This window comes from Podarcis bocagei, assembly GCF_964188305.1.
Source record: "Podarcis bocagei genome assembly, chromosome: 14".
In the NCBI taxonomy this organism is placed as follows: Eukaryota; Metazoa; Chordata; class Lepidosauria; order Squamata; family Lacertidae; genus Podarcis; species Podarcis bocagei.
This window is the reverse complement of record NC_138139.1, coordinates 33,162,327-33,189,069: the sequence shown is the minus strand read 5'-3', so window position 1 is coordinate 33,189,069 and position 26,743 is coordinate 33,162,327. Positions and strand designations below refer to the sequence as shown.

Genomic DNA, 26,743 nt, shown 5'->3' with positions numbered 1-26,743 from the left:
CTAACTGGCACCAGAAAGTGCTTTGAACTCTTGTCTCCCCCCCCCACTTTTAACTTGGAAGCACAGTCTTTGGAAGTGTGTGTGTGTGTGTGTGTGTGTGTGTGTGTGTGTGTGTGTGTGTGAATGTCAGGCTCAGGGCCAAGATTTAAATTGCATGAACCCAAAGTCGGGCCACCCTCCACACCCTCTCTTCCAGTTGCATCTCCTTGCCTGGTCTACCATAGGCTGGATAGTCTCCCAGTGAGCAAATCAAAACCATCTTCCACAATGAATTAATACAAGGTGCTGAGTTGTTGGGTAAAGGCTGGAAAATGAGGCTCTTAAACACAGGTTTTGGCTAGGAGTTCAAGACGTGTGAAAGACAAGCATTGTCTTTCTACACACTTTCCCTTGCTTTGGCATCAACAGAAATAGCCGAGAGTTCGAATGTTTTCATCTGGTGGAAAGAGGTGAAATATCTCAATGTGCATTTTATTAACTTTTTTTTTGTATTGTTGCCGAGCTCTTCTTCTTTTTTTAAAAAAATGCTTTTTATATAAATAAATAAAATAAGTAAAAGTAACAAGCAGCAAAACGGAAACTAGTAATTATGCCCCCACCCCCTCAAAATAGGAACCGACTGAGGAGAATGCAAGAATGCCACAACCCAGCAAGGGAACAGGAAGGAATTAATTAAAGGGGCAGAAGTGTTATGAAGGAAGCTATTAGTTAAAGGTACCATAGCCTCCCTGCTTTGCCAGTCCACACTGGGCAGTCTTCTTGGGAGTGATGAAGTGGGCACTGGCCCATAAATGCTGATGCCACCGTACCTTTAAGGTGTTGTTTCACCCTGTTAGTGAGAGAGCCAGTGTGGTGCAGTGGTTAAGAGCGATAGATTCGTAATCTGGTGAACCGGGTTCACTTCCCCGCTCCTCCACATGCAGCTGCTGGGTGACCTTGGGCTAGTCACGCTTCTTTGAAGTCTCTCAGCCCCACTCACCTCACAGAGTGAGGAGGAAGGGAAAGAAGATTGTTAGCCGCTTTGAGACTCCTTCGGGTAGTGATAAAGCAGGATATCAAATCCAAACTCCTCCTCCTCCTGTTAGTCTGTTGAAGTAAAAATAGCAACAAATAAGACTACTCCTTTGCAAATCATTTTAATACAGTATCAGAATCCCTAATGTTCACATCCCTAAATGCTTCTCAGAAAGAAATATTCCATAGAATCATAGAATTGTAAAGTTGGAAAGGACCCAAAGAGTCATCTCGTCCAACGCCCTGCAATGCAGGAATCTCAGCTGAAGCATCCATTAAATATTATCTACTAATTAAGCTTATTAGTCCCTTTTTTCTTTTTTTGCAAAAGCAGCTCAAAGCCACTTACAACAATAATTAAATAACATATACATTAAAACCAGCATAAAACAGAATAGATAAAAATCTAAAGCACATTCGTATTGTTATGAGGCAGGGTGAAAACACCCCACCCACTGAAAGAGACCACAGATAATTAAATGCCAATAACCTGGCGGAAAAGAAATGTTTTGCCTGGCGCCTAAAGCTATGTAATGGTGGCACCAGGTGAACATCCCTGGCAAGAGCATTCCACAGGTGGGGAGCCACCTGTTCTCATGTTGGTACCCTCTGGACCTCCCAAGGACGGGGTGCATGGAGAAGGGCCTCTGATACTGATCACAAGTTTGTTAGGATATTTCCGTTCCACCTTAAAAGGGAGCAGGCTTTGTGAGTCACAGAGTCTGCGCATTTCCTGTTCACAGGATGTTTATGTTTTCTGTTGCTTTCGTTTTTCACTCTCTGTGTCTGGAGACACTGATGCAGGCAGTCATGTTTTTCTTTGTTCTGACCAACACTGAATAAACTTGTAAATATGCTCTCCTGCATGCAACTTCTGCTGTGAATTATCTGCTGATAGAGTGTGCATCAGTTCCGGAATGTGGCAAGCTATTTCTGGAAACTCATGTCGCTAATTGCTGATACTGCGTGTCTACGGGAGATCGATGGGTCGTCCGGCAGCCGGCTTGGGGGCCACGATGGACTTTGTCTCCCTGGCAGTATCCCAACAAAGTTCTGGGTCAATTTATATCGGGAGAGGGGGTCCAGACTCCCCACTATTTATTGCCATATATATTTCAGACTCAACTCTTCTGTTTTCAAGAACTCCATTTTCAGGTTCTAATCATGGATTCACAGCTGTCCTTGTGACTTTTACTTTGCTTCTCTGATGTGTGACAAATCCAGGGGTTCAGAGGTGCGCAATTTGCATGCCAAAATCCCTTTACAATTTCCAGGAATCAGATTTGGGTCTTTCTCGCCCTTGTAGTCTTCATATAGGATCCTTCTGCAGCTATTTTTCATTTATTCTTTGCAGAAGAGGGGAAGTGGATTTGGATTCTTCTCAGATTCCCTTCTGCGTTAATAGCATTTTCCATAGCGATTAAGCAAGGAGGTAAACCCGAGAGCAAAAAAACTAAAAAACCCTGAAAAATGCTTGCCCCCTGCTAATGTTCCTTGCTGATGTTGATTTATTCCTAGCCACGGGGCACAAAGTCTTTGTATAAAATAATGGAGTGTGTTTTACAGAGCCATTATTTTCTGGTTTTACCAATGGCCCAACAGCAGATGGTGTCTTTCAAAGACATCGTTTAAAAACATGACTGCTTGTGTTGAGAACTGGTTTCTTTCCATAGCCTCTCGGGACTTTGTAGTCTGTAACCCATTGCATTTGTTGCAATCCAGGGCCTGCTCTACCATTAGGTAAATGCTGGCAGGGAAAGGGGTGTAGAGCTGTTCCTCTGGCAGGAGATGCTGTGGGGAAGGGAGAAGCTGGAAGCCAGAGCTGAGTGTGCCACCTGCTGTGCCCTGCACCCCTTCACGGGCATTGGAGGATGTTCTCCTATTACTAGGAATGAAGGAATAAGATTCAACTGCCACCCTGGTCAGCTTTTGGACCATCAGTGGTAGAGCATCTGCTTCCCATGCAGAAGGTCCTTGTTATGTATTCAGTGGTCTGTGTTTGCCTGAGCTTGAGTCTGGACTAAGGATTCTGAGCCCCTGTGTTCTGATTCGATACATGATATCCAATCACAGAACACGTCAGGATTTGGGCCTCTGCCATTGGCCCTTAAACTCTGAGTTATGATTCGCAGCTTGGAAGTTTAGACAGCCAATCACATTGGGAGCCAGAGTGGCCCAGGCCTTCAGAAATGTATATAAGCAGTTGTTTTGCCTGTTGTCTAGTTCTGTTAGTTCAATAAAAGTTATTGCTGTTATCACTGTGTTTTCCTCATGGGAACCCACCTACACTTCAGCCCCAATCTGGACTCTACACACACACACACACACACACACACACACACACACACACACACACACCCCTCTACTGCAGAGGTCAGTCTCACACTTCAGGCCATTCTCCCCTCATCCACCCCCCCCCCACCTGCCTGCATTCTTACTTCCATCCAGTCCAAGGGGCCGCCCTGCCTGCCAGCTTCCTCCTCCTTAGTCTCAGTGTTGCCCCTTGTAGAATGTGGCAGGGCGGAGGATGGAGGCCAAGCTAGAATTTGTTGCCTCTGACCCTCCCTTCTGTTTGGGCTTCCTGCATTCTGCCCCACCAGTCCCATGGGACAAATTCATAGAGGATAGGGCACCCAGCCACAGTGCCTGTGTTGTACTCCCAACTGTCAGGTGCCAGGTGCTGAGGATTGCTGAGGTACTCAGGTTTAGAGGAGAGGAGAGTGCTCTTGGGCTCAGGTCCTGTTTGTGGGCTTTCCCTTGGGGGCATCTGGTTGGCCCGGACACTGAGGTCCAGTGCCGAGGGCCTTCTGGCGGTTCCCTCGCTGCAAGAAGTGAGGTTACAGGGAACCAGGCAGAGGGCCTTCTCGGTAGTGGCGCCTACCCAGTGGAACGCCCCACCAGATGTCAAGGCAATAAACAAGTTTTTAATGTCTGATGCTGTATTGTTTTTAATATTCGGTTGGAAGCTGCCCAGAGTGGCTGGGGAAACCCAGCCAGATGGGCGGGGTATAAATAATAATATATTATTATTATTATTATTATTATTATTATTATTATTATTATTATTATTATTATTGGCTACTGTGAGAATAGGATGCTGGACTGGATGGGCCACTGGCCTGATGCAGCAGCTATATCCTCCTGATACTCTTATGTGATGAAATTGTAGCACAGGGTAAGTTTTGCTAACCATTATGGAGAGTGGGATCTCAACATGGGTGGGGTGGGTTTGCCCTTCCTACCACAGTCTGGTGTTATCTTGCCTGGTGGCAAGGGAACAAAGCAGCACAGCTAGCATAGCAACACACTTCCCAGTCTTTGGGGTTTCTGGCTTCCTGCTACCTCCTGGATCCAGCTTTCCATTATTCCACCCAGGCCTCATCCTTCCCACCCACCGAGGCAGCTTTGCAAAGGCATCAACTAAAAAAAGGGGGGCATGTCTGTTTGCATCTGGAAGTCCAACTCTTTCTCTCCCCCCACCCGCTTTTATTAGTTTTTGTGGTTCGGTAATATTTCACCCAGCAAGACAGTCTGGCTACATTTTATTGCTCAGATTTCTTTGGGAAGGATGCTTTCTCAGCGGGTAACCCAACCTCCTCGCCTTGCAAGTGCCGTTATCAAGAGCTGGAGTCGCTCCCTGAGGGTTTCCATCCACGCATGCGCACTCCCGGTCATGCACACACACAGAGATTCTGTGGCTGCTTGGAAATGGATGTCAGTGGATCTGAAAAGCAGGACTTCTCAGAAGACAGCATCTTGTGCAAATGGGTCAAAGATTTGTGGAGCCCAGAGATCTGTGCCACGTCCCCCCAAATGCTGATGTGCCAGCAGGAGAAGACTTACCTCCATCATGGGCTGAGAGAGATCCAGTTGTTCAGCCTCACTCCCTTGCTTCAGAGTGGACATCAAGGGCAGCTGCTGCCTAGAGGGCAGAGACTAAAGGACAAGAGGTTACTTGAAATTGTGCATGGCACGGTGGAGGCAGAGAAAAGTTCTTCTCCCTCTCTCATAACACTAGAACTTGTAGACATCCATGTTGGAAGATTCAGGACAAATAAAAAGAAGTAGTTCTTCCCATAGCACATGGTTAAACTTGAAATCCCATAGGAGGCAGTAAAGCCAAGAGACAGCTGGGTTTAAAAGAGGATTGGACATATTCGTGGAGGAGGAGAAGGCTATCAGTGTCTCCTGGATGTAATGGCCATGTTTCAAAGTTGGAGGCAGCAATGCTTCTGAATACCAGTTGATGGGAAGTATAGTTTCCCACAGGCATCTGGGACCAAGATGCTAGACTAGATGGGCCATTGGCCTGATCCAGCAGGCTCTTCTGATGTTCCTATGTCAACATCAGGTGAGAAGTATGTGGGCAGGAAATGCTGCCCGAATAATCCTGGCACCATAGGAAGCTGCCATATACTGACTCCAACTATTGGTCCATTGAGCTCAGTATGGTCCAGACACAGACTAGCAATTACTGTTTCTTCCAGCTGTAACTAAGGATGCCAGGAACTGAACCCGGGCCCTTCTGTATGCAGAGCAGATGTTCTATCACTGAGCTACAGCATGTTCTCTCAAGGGAGGAAGTTCCATAGACTTGGGGCTACCGCTGAGAAGGTCTTGTTTCTCTTGCCTGCCAACCTGCTCTGCTGGGTCTTGGGACTCACAGGGGAAGATGAATCAAGAAACAAGTCCACCAAAAGATCAAAGCAAATCAGGACCCTGGTCAACCCCCTGTAAGTCCTGCTGGTTTGGAAGATGTTGTCTCAGCCAATACCACCTTCTTCTTGGATTTTAATGGCATTGCAGGACCGTAGGAGGGTTTCTATCCTGGCCACATGATGGCTACACTTTTATTGCTTCTCAATTACAATCACTCATCAAGTTTGGCTTCTCAATAATTTCCATAAAGCCACCTTCTCCTCATGCCCAGATATTTCTCAGGGTGCTGAGAAATATCAGACTATTCTCCACTGCCTCAATCCTGTGGGGCTAAGCGTAATTGGGAAGATGCAAGGCAAGAGTGGTGCTTTGTACAGAGATGGTGTGACCACACTCCTCTGTGCATGGCTGCTTTCAGTTTTCAGCAACTTTTCTCTGACTTATTAATTTCTCTTAGCACACCATTAAGCGAATGAGAGACATGTACCCTGAGAAATCAGCGAATTGAGGAAAGGTTGCTGAAAACTCAAAGCAGCCATGCACGGAGGAGTATGCCCACTTCATCTCTGTACGAGTCACCGCTCTCACCTTGCCTCAACGTCTGGTAGTCTGGAAATGTCTGTCCATCCTGACCAGAAACCTTCCACTCCCCAACGCAACCACAGCAGCTGATGTTTCTTCTATGAGAGAGACAGTTTAATCCAATTTATCTGTCTTTGTGGTAAAAACCCTGCCTGTTAATATGGATCAAAGAGAAAGAACTCACATCCCAGAAACAGGTTTGAGCTCTCTGATGATTTCGTTTTACTTCCCTCCACGTTTCTTTATAAAGCCATTTGTGATCTGACTCTGACAGAAAGACCCACGAAATCCACAGGCGAGCATGGATGGCAGTTCTGCCCGTGAGGTTACAAAAGACTTCTCAGCATGGAATCTCTTGTTTGCACTTGCTCCAAACACATCTATCTCCGGAGGGCCAACGTCTTCCAGACTTCGCTGCTCCCTGAAGGGGGATTTCTCTGCTTTTATTTAAGAGACAAGATTTAAGTTCCCATCATCCACGATGTTTTGGGAATTCCAAGAGAGCATTGGTTTGACACAGAGGATTTTCAACAGAAAGAAAATGGAAACGACAGCCATCAGTTTGCATGTCTTGAAAAATGGCTAGTAAAATTCAGGGAAGAGAAGGCTTTCAGCAGCTACTAGCTATGATACCTTGACAGTCAGAGACACTAATATTGGGGCTCGCAGGTTGGGAGAGTGCTGTTGCACACATAGTGGGGCATGGCTGGAAGGGAAAGTGGAGTCTGGAAGCTTCATGCAGGAAGTTGATGAAGGTTGAAAGGGAAGGGATAGGACATCATTCCAGCCTGAGGGCAACCTTCCCTTCTGGGCAACCTTCCATGGGCTACAGGCCAGTGGTGGGCAGGGCTGGAGACAAAAGTGGGTGGAGCAACAAAGGCAGTTTTTCCTATGCACAGCTGTCTACTTTCTTCATGTACCCCGTTTGTCAGGAGCGAGCCAACAGTAAATTACACTGTGCAAGTGCAAAAATAATAGCTGCTTAATCTCCTCTCCAGGTCCCCCCCCCCCAACAATCGGAGACTGTGTCTGTGTGCAACGAATCTCTCCTCCACCCTTTTCAGGCCTCTTCTGGTTCTGGCAGACTAGAGGGAAGCTTGTCGCAGCAGGAGGGAGAGACACTTGTGCCTCTTCAGCAGCCAGACTCAAGTTTCTTGGCTTCCCTCCTCCCTCCTCTCCTGCTTCAGCCGCTGCCTCTGATTCTGGGCTTTTCTCTACCACAGACTCTCCCAGCTCACTGTTACCTCTTCTTCAGCTTCTGACACCTCCTCCTCCCAGTCTTCTCCCTCTGAGCACGCATCATTGTCCATCACCAATACCCAGGCATCTGAACCTTCTTCCCTTGGGGGTTCCCTGGCTCATTCCTCCCACCATGCCTCTGCATCCAACCAGTCCAGGACACCTCTCTATTGTACATCCAGGAAAGTAAGAGGCATGGTTAGGGTTTGTGGGCACATCCCAAGCAGAAACACTCAAGGACGGTACGAACCAAGGTCAGGGAAGGGTGGAGCCCTGGAAGAGTCCTCCTGGCCTGGCAAAGAGGACCAGAGAACTGCATTTTAGATTATCTCGTCACTTAGATTATCAGCCTGCTGGGAGAAGCGTCTTGTAATTACTGATCATATGGGAACTTTTTTTCAGCTGGAAAGTGAGATTCCCCTCCCCACAAATAAAACAAAGCAAAATAGGAATTGAGAGCAAGTGCAGTGTAGTGGTTAGAGTGCTCACCTACGGCCAGGGAAGATGCAAGTTCAATTCACTTCTCCCATCAGCCATGAAGCTCACTGGGAGGCCTGTGGCCAGTCACTATCTCCCAGGCTAGCCTACCTCACAGGGTTGTTGTGGATACAGAATGGGAAAGAGTAAGGCTCAGTCAGCCAGTCTCAGGATGGTGGGAGTGGGCAGCGTTCTCCCACCCACCCACACTGCCCCCCCCATACACACAATGCAACAGGTCTGTCCTTTTCACCACAGGAAATCTGTGTGGGTCTCTGGGATATCTCAGTTGGTAGAGCAAGGTTATGGTTTTGAGCCCCATGTTAGTCAAAATATTCCTACATTGCAGGGGGCTGGACTAGATTATACTCAATGAATCTATGATTCTGCTTGGACTCTCAGCATCATCAAAACACCTTCTGGATGCAGCAAAGATTGCTAATCGAATAAGGTGGTCTCTGTCCATTTCATTGATTAGGGGAGAGCTCTGGAGCCCATCTCTTTCATCCCCCACGTCAATGTGCAAGCCATATTTCCCCTTCTCACCTAATTGGATTGTTTGGAAAGAGCTGTTTGCCAATCAGCGGAAGAGCAGGGAGCTTCTTTGATCATAAAGTGCTTCTTTCCCTTGGGACCCCGACTCCTCTTTGCTCTACATAGAAAACATTACTTTAAAAAAAACAAAACCCCAGAAAATCAAATGCTCCAGTGTGTCACCTCATCAGGCTGCAACTCGCTAAGGGAGTCTGCTCTGAAGGTGAATCCAGTGCAGGAGCCACAGGGAGAGGCATACTCTGGCTGGCTGGCTTTCATCTTCTTTATTGATTTCTAGTGGTCAAACATAAGGGAAGAAACAAACACTGAATTGTGGAAATCAGGGTACGGCATGGGACAACAGAGCTAAAGGTCTGCCCACCCACACCAGTTCCACTTCAGAACAAACCATGCCTCACCTGAGACCCAGGACTGGAACTAGAGATGCTCAGGAAGGACCCAAGGGTGCTGTGCCTGAGAATGGCTAAACCTGTCAATTTCAGTTTCATAGAATCATAGAGTTGTAGAGTTGGAAGGGATCTTAAGGGTCATATAGTCCAACCCCTTGCAATGCAGGAATCTTTTGCCCAGCATAGGGCTTGAACCCACAACCCTGAGATTAAGAGTCTCGTGCTCCACCAGCTGAGCTGATAGGTAAGTTTCTCTTCATTTCCCCTCCCCCCCCCAATCTTAAGTTCGGTTCTCCACACCACTGCATCAGTTTGTGGTTTTCTTTCTAAATCATGAAAATTCACCTGCATTTTAGTGGGAGAGGCTGTAGCTCAGTGAGTAGAGCATCTGCCTTGCATGAAGAAGTTCCCAGGTTCAATCCCTGGCATCACCAGGTAAGGTTGAGAGATCCTGCTTTTCTGAAACCCTGGAGAGCTGCGGCCAGTCAGTATAGACAATACCGAGCTAGATGAGCCAATGGTCTGACTCAGTATAAGGCCTGATACATTCATTTTTGCTACGTAGTTCTATGAAACAAATGCACTTCTGTATGCTATTTTTCACTCATATGAACAGTTTTATCCACACACCCCAGCTTCTGCACTTCTGCACACATCACTTGGCTGGAGGAATACACTGCAAAATTTGGAGAAATCTGTGAATTTTGAAGGGTGTCTGTGTTTCGCTTTGCAAAACACTGTTTCAGAAAGTGTGAATTAGGTAGATTCATCTCTAAATGTGAACTGAATTGAATTTCTCCCCATTCACCAGACGCAAACTTTGGTAAATGCAGCACACAAGGTTCTCAGCACCTCTGCAGTTCCCAGCAATCCTCTTCAGGATTATGAGTAGATCATTGTCTTCATCTCTGATTAGTATTGTAAACATCACAGCTTCTGCTGGGGATTGGTGTGGGTGTTTGAGGTAGAATTTGGAGCGCTCAGGATCCGCAGACTAACTTCCTTTCCCTAATATTCCTTTTCTTCTCCCCAAGGCCTTTGGATAACAAGCAAAGTGAGCTGGGGACTTTATCTAGTCCTGACGCAGTAGCTCCTATGTCTTCCCGTTGAAAACCTCCTGTGTACTTTTTCTTTCATTGTTAAGTCCCTAAGCAAATCCCAGCAGATAACTGGGTGTGTGTTCAAGCAAGCTTCTACTTGCCCACTGGGGGGAGCCGTTTCCCCCCTCTTTTCCCAGGACTGGGAAATGCATGAGCTGTAAAAATGCCCTTTGGACGGATTGCCCAACGCACCGTTCCATATTTCTCAATCCTTGCTAATAATAATAATATCTCCACTTGGGTTTTATAATCTGCATTCCCAAGCCAGCGGACTCGCAAAGTGGCTAACGGCATGTAAAATCATGCCATAAAATCAACACTGTCAATTAAACTAATGGAACAACAAGCCGAAGCATGAAGTTGCTGGAAAAGAAAGGAGAAGTCTGCCTCCAGTGAGTAGCCGGAAGACTTAAGCGCTGTCCTAAAAGAATCCTGATGCAACTGGTCAGGTGGATTGGGAATTCAGGGGTGGGCAGGGCAAAGTAGTGCTGTAACTAATAAAGCCTCATCTCAACTCTTCCCTGCCCAGGAGCCAGTACCAGGGCAAGTTCAGAATGGCTGTAGAGCAGGCGTTCCCAAACTAGGGCATATCTTCCAACATTTCTTAGATGCAAATAGGGACATTCTCTTCCACATCAGGAGGGTTCTCCCATGTTTGATCTCCCCGCGCACATAGATGTCATTACACATCTACATCTGTCACCTTGAGCCAACTGCAACTGCAACCTCTCTTTGTTGAAAAGAAAGAATGACCCTCAGCCATTTGCACGCGGTCCGTTGAATGGGAGGAGTCTGAGAACCACAGCTGTAGGCTCCTAAGGTGCTGCCTCAAAATTCCCTAACTGCTCCTACAGATTATTCTTGCTCAGAAGCTGTTGCACAAAGCACACACACTTGTGCACCTGCTTGGTCACCTGCTGCCCAGTGTCACCTGCTTTCCTTTCCCTCTTGTAGGATTTGGTTTCTGAATGCGCTTTGCTGCGTCAGGCTGTGTGCACAGAGACTGGCTGCCTTGCCTTGCCTAAGCCTTTTTAGGTGACAGAATGTTTATTCCTTTCATAACTGCAGTTTGCTAAGAGTGCTGGGAAGTGTAGTTCGGTGAGAGGTATACCACAGTTCCCAGGATTCTCTGGAAGAAGCCATGAGCTTTAAACATGCTTTAAATGTAGGGTGTGTGCGTACCCTTAAAGAGTATGATGTTGAGCATCTTCAAAGTATGGGATGGAAGCTGTCCAAGAACCACTTGGAAATGAAGCGGCCAAACAATCTGGGATCCAACTGCTTGAGGAATGGTATTAAAACACATTTTTTAAAAAGGACTTGGCAAAAAAAGGACTGAAGACATGAAGCATGGACAGTAGTGATTGATTTTTCAGAAACAGAATTCCTGAAGTCCCCTTTTGAGGTTGCAGTTAACCGCATAGGGACTTTTAGGCCCCTTGTTCCTGTTTCTGATCCACCTCTGCCACAAATTCAACATTCAGGGAAGGTTTTAATGTGTGACATTTTAGTGTATTTTTGGTCTTTGTTGGAAGCAGCCCAGAGTGGCTGGGGAAACCTAGCCAGTTGGGCGGGGTACAAATAATAAAAATTATTGTTGTTGTTGTTGTTGTTGTTGTTGTTGTTGTTGTTGTTGTTGTTATGTGTCCTTGGGCAAGTCACTTTCTCTTATTAAGATGGAGACATGCCAAAGATGAAGAGTTGTATCCAGCTAAATCCTACCAGATTAAATTCATGGGAATGAATGGGCCAGCTTTTGTCACATTCATTAATTTCAGTGCGTCTCTTCTAAGCATAGCCAGCAAGCACTGAAGAAAACCTAGAGAGCAAAGCAACCAGCTGACTTCAAAGTGCTTTATCGAAAAGTGAGTCTGTTGTTGCCCCCTCCCCCCACATCCGCTCCATCTCTGGTCTCCATATTTGAAAGCACACTAGAATCTTTGCTCCCTTGCCATCTGCTGATAATGTCCGCTGCGGATCCTTTTACAGAGCTGTGGATTTGGAGCCGAGCAGCAAAACATAACCCTCCATCTACCATTAGGCAAAGTGAAGCAATTGCTTCAGGCAGCAGATCGGGGTGGGGAGAGAGATGAACGGCAAGATGTTCCATTCTGGTTGCCTCACCTCAAAACAGATACCATTGTAGAATTGGGAAAGGTTCAGAAAACGGCAGCCAAAATGATCAAGGTGGGCAGAGCAACTTCCCTGTGTGAAAAGGTTGCAGAGTTTGGGCCTTTTTCAGTTTAGAGAAAAGGTGAGTGAGAAGTGACATATGGAAGAAGTTTATATAAAAATTATGCCTGGCATAGAGAAAGTAGAAAGAGAAAAGTTTTTCTGCCTCTCACCACTAGAACTCGTGGACATCCAGTAAAGCCAAAAGTCAGAGGATTCAGGGCAGAGAAAAGAGCATCTGTCTTCATGCAGCTCTTAGTTGAAGGATGGAACTTGCAGCCAAAAGAGGCAGGGATGGCCACCCACTTGGGTGGCTTTGAAAGAGGATTGGACAAATTCATGAAGGAGGAGAAGTCTATCGGCGACTACTAGCTAGGATGGCCATGCTTTGCCTTCATGGTCAGAGGCAGGAAAGCTTCTGAATCCCAGCTGCTCAGAAGTGCAGGAGGGGGAGCCCTTTTGTGCCTGTGGAATTCCTTCAGGTATCTGGTTGGTCACCGTGAGAACAGGATGCTGGACTTGATGCTGGTCTGATCCAGCAGCCAGGCTCTTCTTACTTTCTGAAGATGTGTAAGGATAGAGCTGTGTGTGCCATATGGCCTCGCCTATCTACACCCCTAAGCTAGCCTGCTCTCCTAAGGTATGGTGAATATACTGCCCCATTGTTGAGTGTTGTGGTAAGAACAAAGTGCCCCACTGGGTGGCTCATGTACAGTGGTACCTCTGGTTACGTACTTACAGTGGTACCTCAGATTAAGTATTTAATTCATTCCGGAGGTCTGTTCTTAACCTGAAACTGTTCTTAACCTGAAACACCACTTTAGCTAATGGGGCCTCCTGCTGCTGCCGCGCCGCCAGAGCACGATTTCTGTTCTCATCCTGAAGCAAAGTTCTTAACCTGAAGCACTATTTCTGGGTTAGCGGAGTCTGTAACCTGAAGCATATGTAACCTGAAGTGTATGTAACATGAGGTACCACTGTAATTCGTTCCGGAGGTCTGTTCTTAACCTGAAACTGTTCTTAACCTGAAGCACCATTTTAGCTAATGGGGCCTCCTGCTGCCGCGCCACCGCCACACAATTTCTGTTCTTATCCTGAAGCAAAGTTCTTAACCCGAGGTACTATTTCTGGGTTAGCGGAGTCTGTAACCTGAAGCATATGTAATCTGAAGCGTATGTAACCCGAGGTACCACTGTACAAGCAATGAGAGCAAGCACCTCCTTCTCCTTCTCCTTCTCCTTCTCCTTCTCCTTCTCCTTCTCCTTCTCCTTCTCCTTGAGCAGTCAAATGTTTTGGAACATCCCAGTCCTCCACATGCATAGACAAGTTTCCTTTGAACGTCAGAGCTGGAGACAAACAGCAGACAACCATCACCTCCACGTCTTGCTCCTGAGTGGCCAGAGTGCTGGGCTGGAAGGAACGTTTTCCAAACTAGCTCAGCAAGTCATCTGTTTTGGAATTGTTGCATAACATCAGAAGAGCCTGCTGGATCAGGTCCATCATAGTCCAGCGTCTTGTTCCCCTGGTGGACAACCTGATACCCATGGGAAGCCTGCAAGCAGGACCTGTGTGCAGCAGCAACTCCCCCCTCTTGTGATTCTAGTGGCTGCTTTGCAGAGGCCTCCAACTGAGGAGGGAGCATGGATCCACTTGCTGCGCGGTGACAGAGACGCTCCCTTCCTCCCCCCCCCCCAAAGCCATACATCTTCCCTCTATGCTATCACTTGGGAGGTTCAGAAGTCCTAATTATATTCAAAACAGATAATTATATTAATGGGCTAATTAACGCTTTTGCTGATTGTAGCTATAAAAAAGGATGGCACAAAATGGGGATTTGGTGCTGGGAAGCAGATGTACAGAAGCAAGCAGATGCATTTCAATGAAGACGAGAGTGGACGGTGCTTTTATAGAATACTGTTGCACTCATGTCCAGCTTGAAGGCTTTCTAGAAGATGCATCTATCTGGTTGGCTCCTGGGAGAACATTCCTGGATGTTGGACTAGACAGCCTTTGGTCTGATCCGGCAGGGCTCCTCTGGGATCTTTCTCAGACACAGAGACTTTCCGGACACAGTCCAGTGGGAACGTCTCCTGCACAAACCACAGCCATGATCTTGGTGTTGGATTTGTCCATGGGAATCTTCTACTGGATTTTACTCTCTATACTCCACAGGGTTACATTTCTAGTTTTGTGAAAGATAGAAATGGCTCCATGCTTCCATTCCCATGACCGGCGGGTTGTTTGGGGCAGCCTTTATTGGCTCAGTACCCTTCAGAAGAGGGAGTCCTGAAGACTCCTTGTGAAACACCAAGGTGTTTCAGATACGCAGCAGCAAGTGTACACCCTGCCAGTCCCACAACAATGTCAGCTGGATCCAGCTCCAACATTCCTGAGAGACCACCTCCTTCCCTACAGACCCTCCCTGGTGTTAAAATCAACTGAAGGGGACCCCTGGTTAGCTCCACCTCCCACAGAAGTTCTCCCCTCCTGTGATTTCTAGCAACTGGTATTTAGAACTGAAATATACTCGGAGTCGAGTGTAGATTTCATGCTCTTTATTCAGCTCGTAGTAGTGAGGAGGAATGGAAGTTCCCCCGAAATGTCTGCTTTATATACATTATTTACACAATGGGCCTCATGTGATTGGTTAATTCAGGGATTCTCCTGTAGGCCAATCAGGTTGCAGATTCACTTCCACCTGGAGTTGGATTGGGTGGCTCCTGTGGACCAATCAGACTGCTGCATTCTGAATTCTATTGTTCTAGGACCAATCAGACTGCTTCAATTTGGATGCTATTTAACTCAGTACATAACAAGAACATAGCCATTGTGGCTAGCATCCTCCATGAATTGGTCCAGTCATCTTTTAAACCATCCAGGTTGGTAGCCATCACTGCTTCCTGCAAGAGTGAGTTCCATAGTTTAACTATGTCCTGAATACAGGACTTTATTCCCTTTGCACTGAATATTCAGCTTGATTGGATGTGGATGACTTCTAGCAATGTGAGGAGAAATAACTTTTCTCTATCCACTGTCTCCAATCTTATGCACCATTTTAAAAAGCTTCTATCATGTTGCTTGTTACTTGCCTTTTCTCTAAGCTAAGAAGTCCCAGATGCTGCAACCTTTGCTCATAGGGTGGAACATTTGAGGCTTGCGAAAGAACGTTTTTCTGACGGAATGTGTCCTTCCCCAGCAACTAACATTCTCCAGCTGAATGCCCCCCCCCTCGCACAACAAAAAATTGCTCCAGGTCACCAGGCCTTTCCTTTAAACTCATTTTTAAATTGATGGTTGATAATGGAACTACACACATTCAATCTGTATAATGCATGTATTTGTGTGTCTACGCGCACCTACACAAAAACTCCTGTACCTCTTTAATTAAAGCTGACATTTGTGAGGGCTAATTGTTAATTGCCCAGCATGTGGCTATCATCAAACTAATTGCTGTTTATTTATGACATGTTTCCCATCTTTGATTTAAAACTCGGCAGGGAAAAAGGCGGTCTTTTGTGGCAAATCACTTCCCATGAGGCAAGTGATTTGAAACAATAATTACAGTCCCCAAAATGTGGAGGTTGTTGTTGCTGGCGGTGGAAATCAAATGTGAAAATATTTGTTCATTGTATGTAGGCTGTAAAACATCCTCTCCCCCACCCCTCTCAATTAACCTAGCAGTTCTTCTGCTCAAATCTTGTTTGATCTTCCTTTAATTCCAGTTTTGGGTGGGGGCAGGGAAGTCATAAAACTAGTAAAGACACATTTGTCTTTGATTTGTATCGTTCCCCATCCTGAAGGTTCAAGGCAGATCGTAAATTACATATTTTGTAACATGTTAAAATGATCACCTTTGTCCTGTTCCTCTAGAAATAGAAAACAACACACACACACACACACACACACACACACAGAGAGAGAGAGAGAGAGAGAGAGAGAGAGAGAGAGAGAGAGAGAATGAGTTCCCCCTAGATTTTCAATGCGCTTTATGTTTACTTTCAGAGATCATGGGTCTTCATGGCATTGTGACAGATCATTCTGGAGACCTGCTGTTCAGATGTTCTGCAAGATGGAAATAATATGGCAGTAGTCTCACCTTGACAGATGACTCCAGCCACCTCCAATTGCCCCAAAACCTCAAAATTCACTTTGCAGTCTTCTGTGATCATAGAGAGCCATCTGGAGACTCCTAGACATACTAAAGGTCAGTAGGTGTTTAAATTTAAGAACATAAGATGCACCTCCTGGATCAGGCCAATGGCATCCTGTTTTCACGGTGGCCAACCAGATACACTAGTGGGAAACTTGCAAGCAGGAACTGAGCTGAACAGCACTCCAGCCTCCTGTGGTTCCCAGCAACTGGTATTGAGAAGCATGACTGCCTCTGCCCATAGAGGCAGAGCATAGCCATTGTGGCTAGCAGCCACGAGTATCCCTCTCCTCCATGAATTTGTCCAATCCTCTTTTAACGCCATCCAAGTGGGTGGCCATCACTCCCCCCTGCAGGACTAAGTTCTATAGCTGAACTATGTGCTGCCTGACACTGGAGCCAACTCCAGGGGACCGTGGGTGCTTTGGCACCCACAATATTATATTTGTGGGGCTGTGCCCCCCAAGTCAACAGGCAGCATTGAAGCCCTTCATTGTGGGCACCCACAATCTTTGGTGCAAGATGGCACCAATGCTGCCTGAAGAAGTCTTTAATTTCCAGCTGATGTGCCTAATACCAAAAGGCATCCAGGTGGCCCTCCAAATGTTGCTGGACTACAACTCCCATCATCCCCTGACCTTCGGCCATGGTGGCTGGGGCAGAGCTGTATTCCAAAACATCCAGAGGGTTGAGGAAGACTGCACTGGGCTAGACTGTTGGTCTGTCTCAGGGCTGCAAAACCTGCGGTCCTTCAGATGTTGCTGGACTACAAATCCCATCATCCACTGACTTGGGCCATGCTGGGTGGGGTTGTCCAGCAATGTCTGGAGGGACCACACATCCACCCCCACCTCAACTGAGCAAGCGGAGAATTGTCATCAATCCTGAGCCTACGTCCAGTTTCACTGAATGTCTAGTATCTGGGTCAAAGTAAGTGGGAAAGAGGGGGAAATGCCCCTTCCATAATTGGGGATGGGGTGGCGGGTCAGTGGAGCTTTGCTTTATTGGCTTTTATTACTCCATCCTTCTCCAACCCCGTGCCCTCCAGATGTTGCTGAACTACAACTCCCGTCACCCCTGTTCCAGTCCAACCCCATCTTATGGCACCCTTAGTTAAGGAAGCTCGAGTTGTCCTCTTTAGCACCCTGCACGTCTCATGGTGATGCATTTTGAAATAATTCAACCACACGAAAAATTTAAACAGTAAGTTCTTTCGCTGTGCTCTTTATCTGTTACAAATTTCCGATGTCGACGCTTCCGGACCATTCTCGGGGCTGCAAGCCTGTATCTACTTGAGGGAAGGCGTCCCTATTGAAACCAACTAAGCCTGCCAGAGCTCGGGCTGAAACGCGCGTCTGCTTGGCTAGCTGACAAATTTGCAAAGTATGAGAGGCCCGTTCCATACTTACTGGGAAGTAACCCCTCTTTAAAAGTAGAATAAAAATCAGCGGTGTTTTATCCCCGCGCACGGAAACCCAGCCTCGCAGCACCCGATCCTGCACGCGCGCGCACAGTTACTCAAACAGGCGCCCAGGATCGCCCCTTTCAGCTCTTTGAGGTTCCCGGGGAGATGGCCGACGCTCCTGGCGCGCATCGCATCTCCGAGGGACTCTGGGCTAGTCCGTTTCCCGGCGCGGCGTCTTCCTTGGGAGCCGCGCGAAGTGAAAGTGACCAGCCCTTCGAGGGGGCGGTGCCAGCGGTGGGTGTGAAAGTGACCGGAGCCTGCTGAATGGTGCCGGGAGGGTGAGAGGCGGGGGAGGGCGCAGCTGACTCTCCTCGCGGAGTAGGAGGGGGGGACTACTCCGTTTGGTGAGGAAGGAGACGGGGGGGGGGAAGAAGAATTGGGGACCTTCTGGGCGAGGACAGGCGGGCGCAGGCTCCACTTGGGCTGAGACTGAGAGCGAGAAGAAGGAGCCGCGGGAGCCGCGGGAGGGGGGACCTTTCCCGGGGCTGCGGCGGCGGCTCCCCGAAGGAGCGATGTCCCCTCCGGGCCGCGCTCCTGCTCCTCCTGCTGCTGCTGTCGCTGCCGCGGGTGGCGGCGCCGTGGTCCCGCGTCCCCCGGGGCCGGCCCCCCATGGGATGTAGCCGCGGCGGGCTTCTCCGGGCGCACGTCGGGGGGCTGCTGGGTGCGCGCGCCCCTCCCCGCGCCCCGCTGCTGCTCACCATGCTGCTGCTCTTCAGCTACTTCTTCTACTGCCTCACCGGCTCCTGCGAGTCCCTCCGTCCGGGGGGAGCGGGCCTGATCCGACAAGCGCAGCCGCACGACGAAGGGAACCCCCCGCACAAGCTCCTCTTGTTGCTCCCGGGACTGGCCGGGAACGCAGCCGCCGCCGCCGCCGGGGAGGACGAGGAGTCGGCGGCCGGAGGATCGAGGCTGGAAGAGGAGGACAACGACGGGGGGGACGGCCGGATCGGGAGCCCCTCGGCCGGAGGAGCCTTGCCCGTGGCCAACGGCTTTGGGAGTAAAAAGTTTCCGCAGGCCATCATCGTGGGCGTCAAGAAAGGCGGCACCCGTGCGCTGCTGGAGTTCCTGCGCATCCACCCGGACGTCCGAGCCGTCGGGGCCGAGCCGCATTTCTTCGACAGGTGCTACGAGAAAGGGCTGCTTTGGTACAGGTAAGGCAGGTGCCTCCGTCTCCACCTAATCCTTTCCCACGGTTTTAGGGGGCGTCCGACACGTGCGTCCACAAGCACACATGAGGGTGCCAACTTGAATAAAATATTGGGGGCCCCAGATATGTCCCGCCCCATGTTTTATTTGGGGTGAGTGGCGAAGAGACCTCGGTCCCTAGGAGTTGGCTCCTATCGACACACCCACACCCACACCCCAAGGGTGTCTCTCGGAGTCCCAGCACAGGCAGGCAGGGACATGTCCCTAAGCAGAGTCCGTTGCATTTCGTGTTTCTATCTATAGTTGAAGTCCTCTCTTTGCTACGACCAGATCTGGGGTGAGATGAAACAGACATTTTAAAGCAGCCCATTGTCTTGGGGGGGGGTGGAATAGATTGGCCTGAGTAACAGGATGGTCAGTCTCGCACCCTCTCAACCTCCCTCCAGAAATCAGAGAGCATGGAACCACAGAGTCAGGCCATCTAGCTCAGAACTGTCTGCACTGACTGGCAGCAGTTGACCATCGAGGGGCTCCAGGGAGGGAATGAACCGGAAGTTGTCTGTTGCGGGTCAATCTTGAGTTCTATCACTGAGCTACAGCCCTCTCCCCCCCCCCAAAGGTCAGAAATGAATCTGAGCTTGCTAGGCAGGCATCAGCATTGGCACACAGGAAGCTGCCATTCACTGAGTCAGAAAGTTGGTCCATCTAGCTCAATATTGCCCACACTAGCAGGCAGCAGTTCTCCAATGTTTCAGACTGAATTTTTTTTCCTAGCTCTACATGGAGGGTTTAAACCCGGGACCTTCTGCAAGCAAAGCAGATGCTCTCCCACTGAGCTACAGGTCTTCCCTTTATCCATATAAAAAGCTCTGTTATTTCAGAACAGTGCATCAGTGTATTAATTAACCCGAAGTAATAGTCAATCCTATTTCTGAGCTGGAAATGGCTACTTGGGGTTGATATTTCCTCTTTGCCAATAAGAATCATGGCTTGAACGGACGGGGAATTTTGCCCCCAATTAACTAGATTGGAACACAAACTATTGATCTAACTTTAACCTTTTAAAAAAAAATTCGCTTAAATCTCTGAGCTTTTGGGATGTGAGGAGAGGCAGAAACTAAAAATAAATAAATACGGGATGTCCTTTTTTTGATCATTTGCTCCCTACCGTCACACAGAGCTTCCGCTGTTCAGCACACAAACCTATAAGTGGAAAGCAACCTCAAACAGACCCAAAGCGTTGTATAACGATGGAGGTAAATTTTGGATCAACGTATTGGAGCTGGCGAACTGCTGGTACAATATGTATGTTAATCCAAATTAAAACACAGCTGTTGTCCCCTCCCTCTAGGAATTCCGATAAATCCTTTCCATATTAGGGCTGTCTTTCCCGGATGGTGTACTCATCAAAATATTTCCCAAATGTTTGGGTCGCCATTGTCTCCAGAGTTTCCTTAAAAGCGTCTTCTTGTTCCGCGTAGTCAGTGCACACAGGCCACAAATTTAACAGCCAACTGCACACTCCAAATTACGTGAGCAAGCCTCTTGTTTTTTACACCGGATGAACTCTCCGGTCTTTCTCCCTTCATGTTACCATCTCCCCACCTTTGTGCCTCTTTTATGAAACTTTCCATTATGGGATAAGGTATGAAAGACACTCTTAACTTTCCAAGTGGAAGGCTGTCTTCGTTTGAAGTCAATGGCGGAGACTCTGCCTTTATGGACTTCAAAGGGGTCTAGATTTCACAAAGACCAAGGTAACAAAAGCTGACCGACTATTGAAAATGCTTTTTTTAAAAAAACCCCAAAGCGATTTATCAGGGTTCAGGTGCTGCCCTTTCATGCAGGACTCCTGTGGGCTGGAAGGCAAATCGCAAACTTTAAAACAAATGAGCTGGGGGTTTTTCAGTGTCCTTAGACCAGGGTACCTGCCCAGCTCCCAAATGTTCAAATGTCTCTTTTGAATACGATGCAGAAAGTTTCTGTACTAGCTGATATTTCCCCCCTCAAACCGCAGTGAGACTGACATCACAAGCCCATCAAGGTTCCCCAGCTGACACTCTTTCTTCACCCCTCCTTCCTTTCTTCTCCTTCCTTTCTTCTTGTCTTTCCTCTTTCCCCCACTTTAAATTTTTGCATCTTTTGGGACTTTTGAGCAAAGCCTCCGGTGGCAGCAACAGCATAGGAAACCACAGTTTAAGCTGAGTTTGGTGTCCTTCCTATCTCGAGAAAGACCATCACAATTAAGCAAATCTTCAAGATCTTTGGAGACCGGAGACTAACAAAGCATCCTTTTTGGGAGACACAAGGATAGGACCTCCATGCTAGAAGGAGCCTGATTAAAGTGTATCTAATTTTTCCCATCCTTCCTTTGCACCCTCACTTTGTATATGTCTCTGGGGATAATAGGGTTTCCCGCCCGCATTGCTTCCTCTTCACAGCCACTAAGATAGGCACAGAAACAGCCCATCTCCCAAGCAGAAAGTGAGTTCATGTGTGCAAAGGGGGCATCAGCTGCTTTCCGCATCCTCTGTGGTTAATGGCACTCTGACATGAGTCTTGCCAATGTACAATGGCCATGATCCACTTTAAAATCTTCCAGCACAAGTCCCATTGATAAGGATTTCCAAAAAAATGGCATGCAAGAACGCATTAGTGGAATCAGACAGTTCCTGCATCAAGTGGGGCATTTGCAAGTGAATGCCAAGAGAAGTGACTTGTTTCTGTTGTTTGGTATCCATTTGGTTCTCTGTTTTTTCCAGCTGAGCTCCTTTCCTGTTGGGGTCGTGATGGGATCCCGGAGTTCATCTGGCTTTTTGGCAGGCTTGTGTTTTCAGAAATACAGATTAAAAATAAAAAATTAATTGCTGGGAGTTCTGTGTGTATGCGTTTAGCTTAGCTTTATTTATTTGTGTATATGTCCTGACCTATGTATTCCATGGATGCTTGGAAGGGCAATGTTACACAACAAAGCAGGTCTCTGCCCCAAAGAGTCTACAATCTAAAGGCCAGCAGTTGGGGGAGTGGGGAACAGTATGAAGGGGCAGATTTGGAAAGGGAAGCAAATATGAGCCTATAAAGTTATGCTTCATTTTGGTTGGTGTGAGGGCTATGGGACTGCTACTCCTGCCAGGCTGTTGGGAAGAAGCAATAATGATACAGAAGCAGTTATCCTTGGGTGCTGCCACCTCTGCTTTAGCTTTGGAGTAGATGGCGAAGACCCTAATCTTTTGGGAGCATCCGCTGCACAAACCCTAATAAAAGGACAATTGCATGCCCTTTCCTTTCAACGGAACACTGGGAGGCAACAATCTTGTTTGACTTTGCAGAAGGCCCTTGCAAAAAACAACAACCCTGGGTAATTCTGGGTTGAAATGCAGGTTTAACTGTTTGCAGCTTTTTAATGTGTGTGTGTGCGTTGGTAATCGTAAATGTAAGTTTTTTTGAAAAGTGTCGCTTATTATTTTTATTTATTAAATTTCTATACCGCCCTATACCTTTAGATCCCAGGGCAGTTCACAACATAAAACGCACAAGTCCATTTTGCCGGAGGTGCGAGATTTGCCTAAGTTACTGTGGACTAAAGACGCAGTCCTCATATTGTGTATTTGAAAGCAAGTTCCCTGGGACTCAATAGGTTGTGCCTCCTAGCAAACACGCAACAGATCTTCCTGCAAGACATCTGGAGGGCGTGTAATGGAAAATTAACAAGATCTAAACTCTTCTCCTAAAAAAAATCTGACAACTAACCTTTGTAAAAAAACAAAACAAAAAAACCCTTCCCCACACGCAGTTCCCCCTGGTTTTGGTAAGCGTAACTATTATGTCATACTTGTGCATCTTATCAAGTGACATGAATGTGCATAAGTTTTTCAGATTTATAGGAATTAATATAATTAGTGTCTGCATATGTTTGAACGGGTGCTCCAGTACACATGGGGGGTGTATTACTGGTTTTCATTTCTTATGTATGAACCCTCAGTCTTTTAAAATATTTTTAAAAAGAAGGATTGCAAAACTTGATATTTTCTAGCACCTGAAAACGTTAGTACAAGCCAAGAGATGGGCATTTTTCAAAATCTGAGTTGGGTCCCTTATGCAATTAAATTGCGATGAGGTGGAATTGATCCGGGAGATATAACGCTCTAATAGCACAAATGAACTCTCTTTAGGCAGCCCAGCTCTGAGAATGTCTGGCTACTGTTCATATGCTTAATATTAAACCTTCATCTCTTGGCCAGCTGGGTAAATGTCTGGAGCAGATTTATCTCTTCTTAGAAGTCAATTATTGTATCCGGTACATTATCTTAGAGGGGGCAGGGAATGGGGCAAGAAGCAAAGACTTTAAAATGGCTACCTTAAGTTTTAAGTTTTCTTCCCACCCAGTCTCCTCTGGAGCAAATCAGAGTAATGGGTCTGATCCATGTAAAGGCAATCGTTGACTAAATCCCGTGGGAAACAAGAGGTCTCATTTAAATTAGCTGTTAACTCAATCCCATTATTCCCAATCAAATATGCAGCAGCTAGACCCCCAAATTTACTCCAAGTAAGCCCCACTCATTTCAGTTGCCAGCTTAGCATGCACGGCATGTAAGCCTTTAGCTGGCTGGTTCATGGCCAATATTTTTTTAATTGTACATATTCCTAAAACGAGGGTTTTAGTGTGATGACAGCTTACCCTATGCCTTACAAATGGGTGGTGGTCTAATATCTTCTGCAGGAATTGTTATTTTGAACATCTGTGGCTTTGTTGAGAAACACTAACTTGGAAGTCAATTGAACCATTGAGTTAAAGACACTTTCTGCACTACTCAGATTTTGCTTCTAAAAGTATTGCTGCAGTTTTCAAGGAAGTATAACTTGCATGCTTCTCTCTCTCTCTCTCTCTCTCTCTCTCTCTCTCTCTCTCTCTCTCTGTGTGTGTGTGTGTGTGTGTGTGTGTGTGCTCTAATGGATGGAACAAAAAAAATATTATGGTAATCTCTAATCTCACTCCTTAGATTTGTGCCTACCTGTAATGCTACAGGGACAAGTCTGATTAAAACAAAAACACAAATGGCGAGGTAAATGTAATGGGCTTGGCTCATAATGATAATAGCATTTAATTAAAACCGCAGCATCATTTTAGTGCCTATGGGGCTATCCTAAGGTAAATGTTAAGAATGAGTATAAACCATTTGCTTGGCTTCTGGGTTGGCCTTATATTTTCATGGGCTATTGTCCATTGGGCCTAGCTGCACCTAGATCAATTAGACATGTAAGGTGGAGGTGGTGGTTGTGATGCAGCCAGCTGTGAACAGTTGCATTATTTTTGATGCACAATGCGGAGGGTTGAAAGGTAACAAACATTACCTACTTTTAAGGCTCCAGTCCTGTGTGTTCTGGGTATATGCCCTTTTTGAAACCAGTGGTTTTAGGACTGAGTAAGCATGCATAGGACTGTGCTGAAAATCTGGCTGGTTTCATCAGGGAAAAGTTTAAGCAAAGACACACTCAAATCTCTCGTTGAAATTGTTGAAAACTTCGGTAGGATTGAAATGTGTAGAAAGCAACCCCTTTAAAAAATAATAATAATAAGCAAAAATAGCCTTCCACATGATTATGCTTACTGAACTCCTGTTGTTTCACCCTTCTTCTTCCCCTCCTTTTTGGCAGAGAGAAAACATGTTTCTTAATTGGGGTGTATTTGAGATCACATATGATTGCAGGTGCTATTTAAATTTGGGGTGTGCGTGTGTATGTATTGGGTGAAAGAACAAACGTTGAGCTCCTCTTTTTTGCTCCTGGGAATCTTTCGCAGCAGTGTCAACATTTCTGAAATAGTTGACTAAGCCAAGAAACCCCAAACCGGTGCCAATAGCTTTTAATTGCCAACATCTTGGGGCCCCGAGGCACCTGTGGAATTGTTCATCATCTTAAGTACATTTTTGTTTCTTCAAAAAAAGCGGGGAAATATGTCGAGCAACAAACTCCCTCTTTGCAATATAACCCTCTTTGTATTTTCTCATGCAGTGTTAATCCCAGTTGGAGTTTGGTGGCTCCGACTCTTAGATTTCGTATATCTTTGGCTTATGATTGGCACCTGGCATCCTTTCAAGCAGAAGTTATTTCAGTCGGTGAATATATAAAACCAACAAAAGCAAAATAGGAGCATCTTTTTTTTTTCTTCTGCGGACATGTTTTTGATTCCCGTTTCCCTGCCCTACCTCTACGGGAACTTGTGCTCTTTGTTAAGTAACAAAAGAAACGGGTGGTTTAGAAAGCCAGAAGTAAATCTTCAGGTTGCGAAACCCTTTAACTCTTTAATGTAGAGGCAGGGGAAGAAGGAAGCTGGCTTTCAGGCAAAGGGCCATAGAGCATCTGCTTTGCATGCGAAAGGTCTCAGTCTCTCAAGATAGGGCTGGAAAGGGCCCTTGTCTGAAATCCCAGAAAACAGCTGCCAGTCAGTGTAGGTCATATGGAGCTTGGTGGACCAGTGGTTTGACTCTATATAAAGCAGCATCAAGGAAGGACAGCAACTTGATGGAGAGCACATGGTTTGATTCATCCCTGGTATCTGCAGGTATGGCAGGAAATGTTGCCTGCCTGAAATCCTGCAGAGCTGAGGCCAGTCCATTCACAGGCAATATTGAGCCAGATAGACTATAAGGCAGCCTCTCATGTTCTTTTGCTTTCAATGCGGTAACAGGAATAACATAACTTAAGGTTTTTTTTACAAGAGAATTATTATTATTATCTCATTTCAAACTGCAATTAAAGCAATTAACGCAGACCCAGTCAGAACCCCCACAGCACATCGCAGGGGAGAAAGGAAACTCATTTCTTTAGAATTGTTTTCCAGGGTGAAGATGTGTGTCTCTCCAGCAGCTTTGAAAAGATGGTGCCAGGAGCATCTCTGTGTGAAGAGAGTTTCTTGGGGCCATCACCAAGAAGGCACTCTCAAGAACCACCAGCTGTTTTGTAGCCCAAAACATCTGGAGGGCAGCAGGTTGGGTAAAGGCTGGTGTAGGTGATCAATAATTGTGTTTTAAAAATGGGTAGGGGTATAGTTGTTTGCCACTTGTACCCAGTTGAACAGGATGAAGCATATCTATCTATCATCTATCTATCTATCTATCTATCTATCATCTATCTATCTATTATCTATCTATCTATCATCTCTCTATCTATCTAAACCCACCTTCAACATAGGATTAAACTTGACCTTTGTGAAGTCTGATTTTTCTTTAACAAACATGCTTCTGCAGGCAAAGCGCTGAGCTTTAGCCATTGGTTCATCTAGCTCTGTATAAAGAACCTCAGAAGATCCTGTTGGATCAGACCATTGGCCCATCTAGTCCAGCATCCTCTATTCATAGCTGCCAACCAATAAAGTGGCATCACTTTGCCACCCTTGATAATTGGAAGAGCTTTCTCTAGTCCCGAGCTGCCATTTGATAAGTGAAGCAGCAGTGCATTGTGGGACCGTGATAAGAGTCTTCAGCTGCCATGCCCTGAACTAATCAATGATTGCTTTGTCTCCTTTGGCAAGGGCAAGGGACTCCCACCCAAGGGTGTGAACACTTGGATTTGGGCCAATGCATAGATTTCTATAGATACCAAGTCTTGGTATGCGCCGTTGAAATGTCATCAGCATTTAAGTTTTGCTCTTTGTATGCCATTGTCTGACGGTTGCCAGGATGTTTCTTTAGCAAACATATTAGGGCAACATTGCAAGGAAAGAGAACCAACTATCTTTAAACACACAAAATATCTGCAGAGGCTAGCCTTGGAGGCAATTGATGGAGGCTTGCCT

At 46.6% G+C, this 26,743-nt stretch overlaps 1 protein-coding gene and 1 long non-coding RNA gene across 7 annotated transcripts in view; one reads left to right on the top strand and one right to left on the bottom strand.

Moving 5' to 3' along the window:
* Positions 1-508: 508 nt before the first annotated feature.
* Positions 509-18,635, bottom strand: LOC308573368. 6 transcript variants are annotated; one of them, XR_014002057.1, is made up of 4 exons: positions 18,501-18,629; positions 6,440-8,799; positions 4,858-4,936; positions 509-1,086 (listed from the first exon to the last, which is right to left on the bottom strand). It is a non-coding gene; the product is annotated as an uncharacterized lncRNA (long non-coding RNA). The 6 variants fall into 6 exon arrangements; XR_014002058.1 differs by having other exon boundaries at positions 8,689-8,799; XR_014002055.1 differs by lacking the exon at positions 6,440-8,799 and having other exon boundaries at positions 18,501-18,635.
* LOC308573355 (heparan sulfate glucosamine 3-O-sulfotransferase 6-like) overlaps positions 18,166-26,743 on the top strand; it is a 75,547-nt gene continuing 66,969 nt past the window's right edge. Inside the window, exon 1 of the mRNA XM_081170211.1 lies at positions 18,166-18,953. Coding sequence (XP_081026337.1) covers positions 18,412-18,953 — 542 coding nt within the window. The 5' untranslated portion in view covers positions 18,166-18,411. The remainder of the gene's footprint in view (positions 18,954-26,743) is intronic.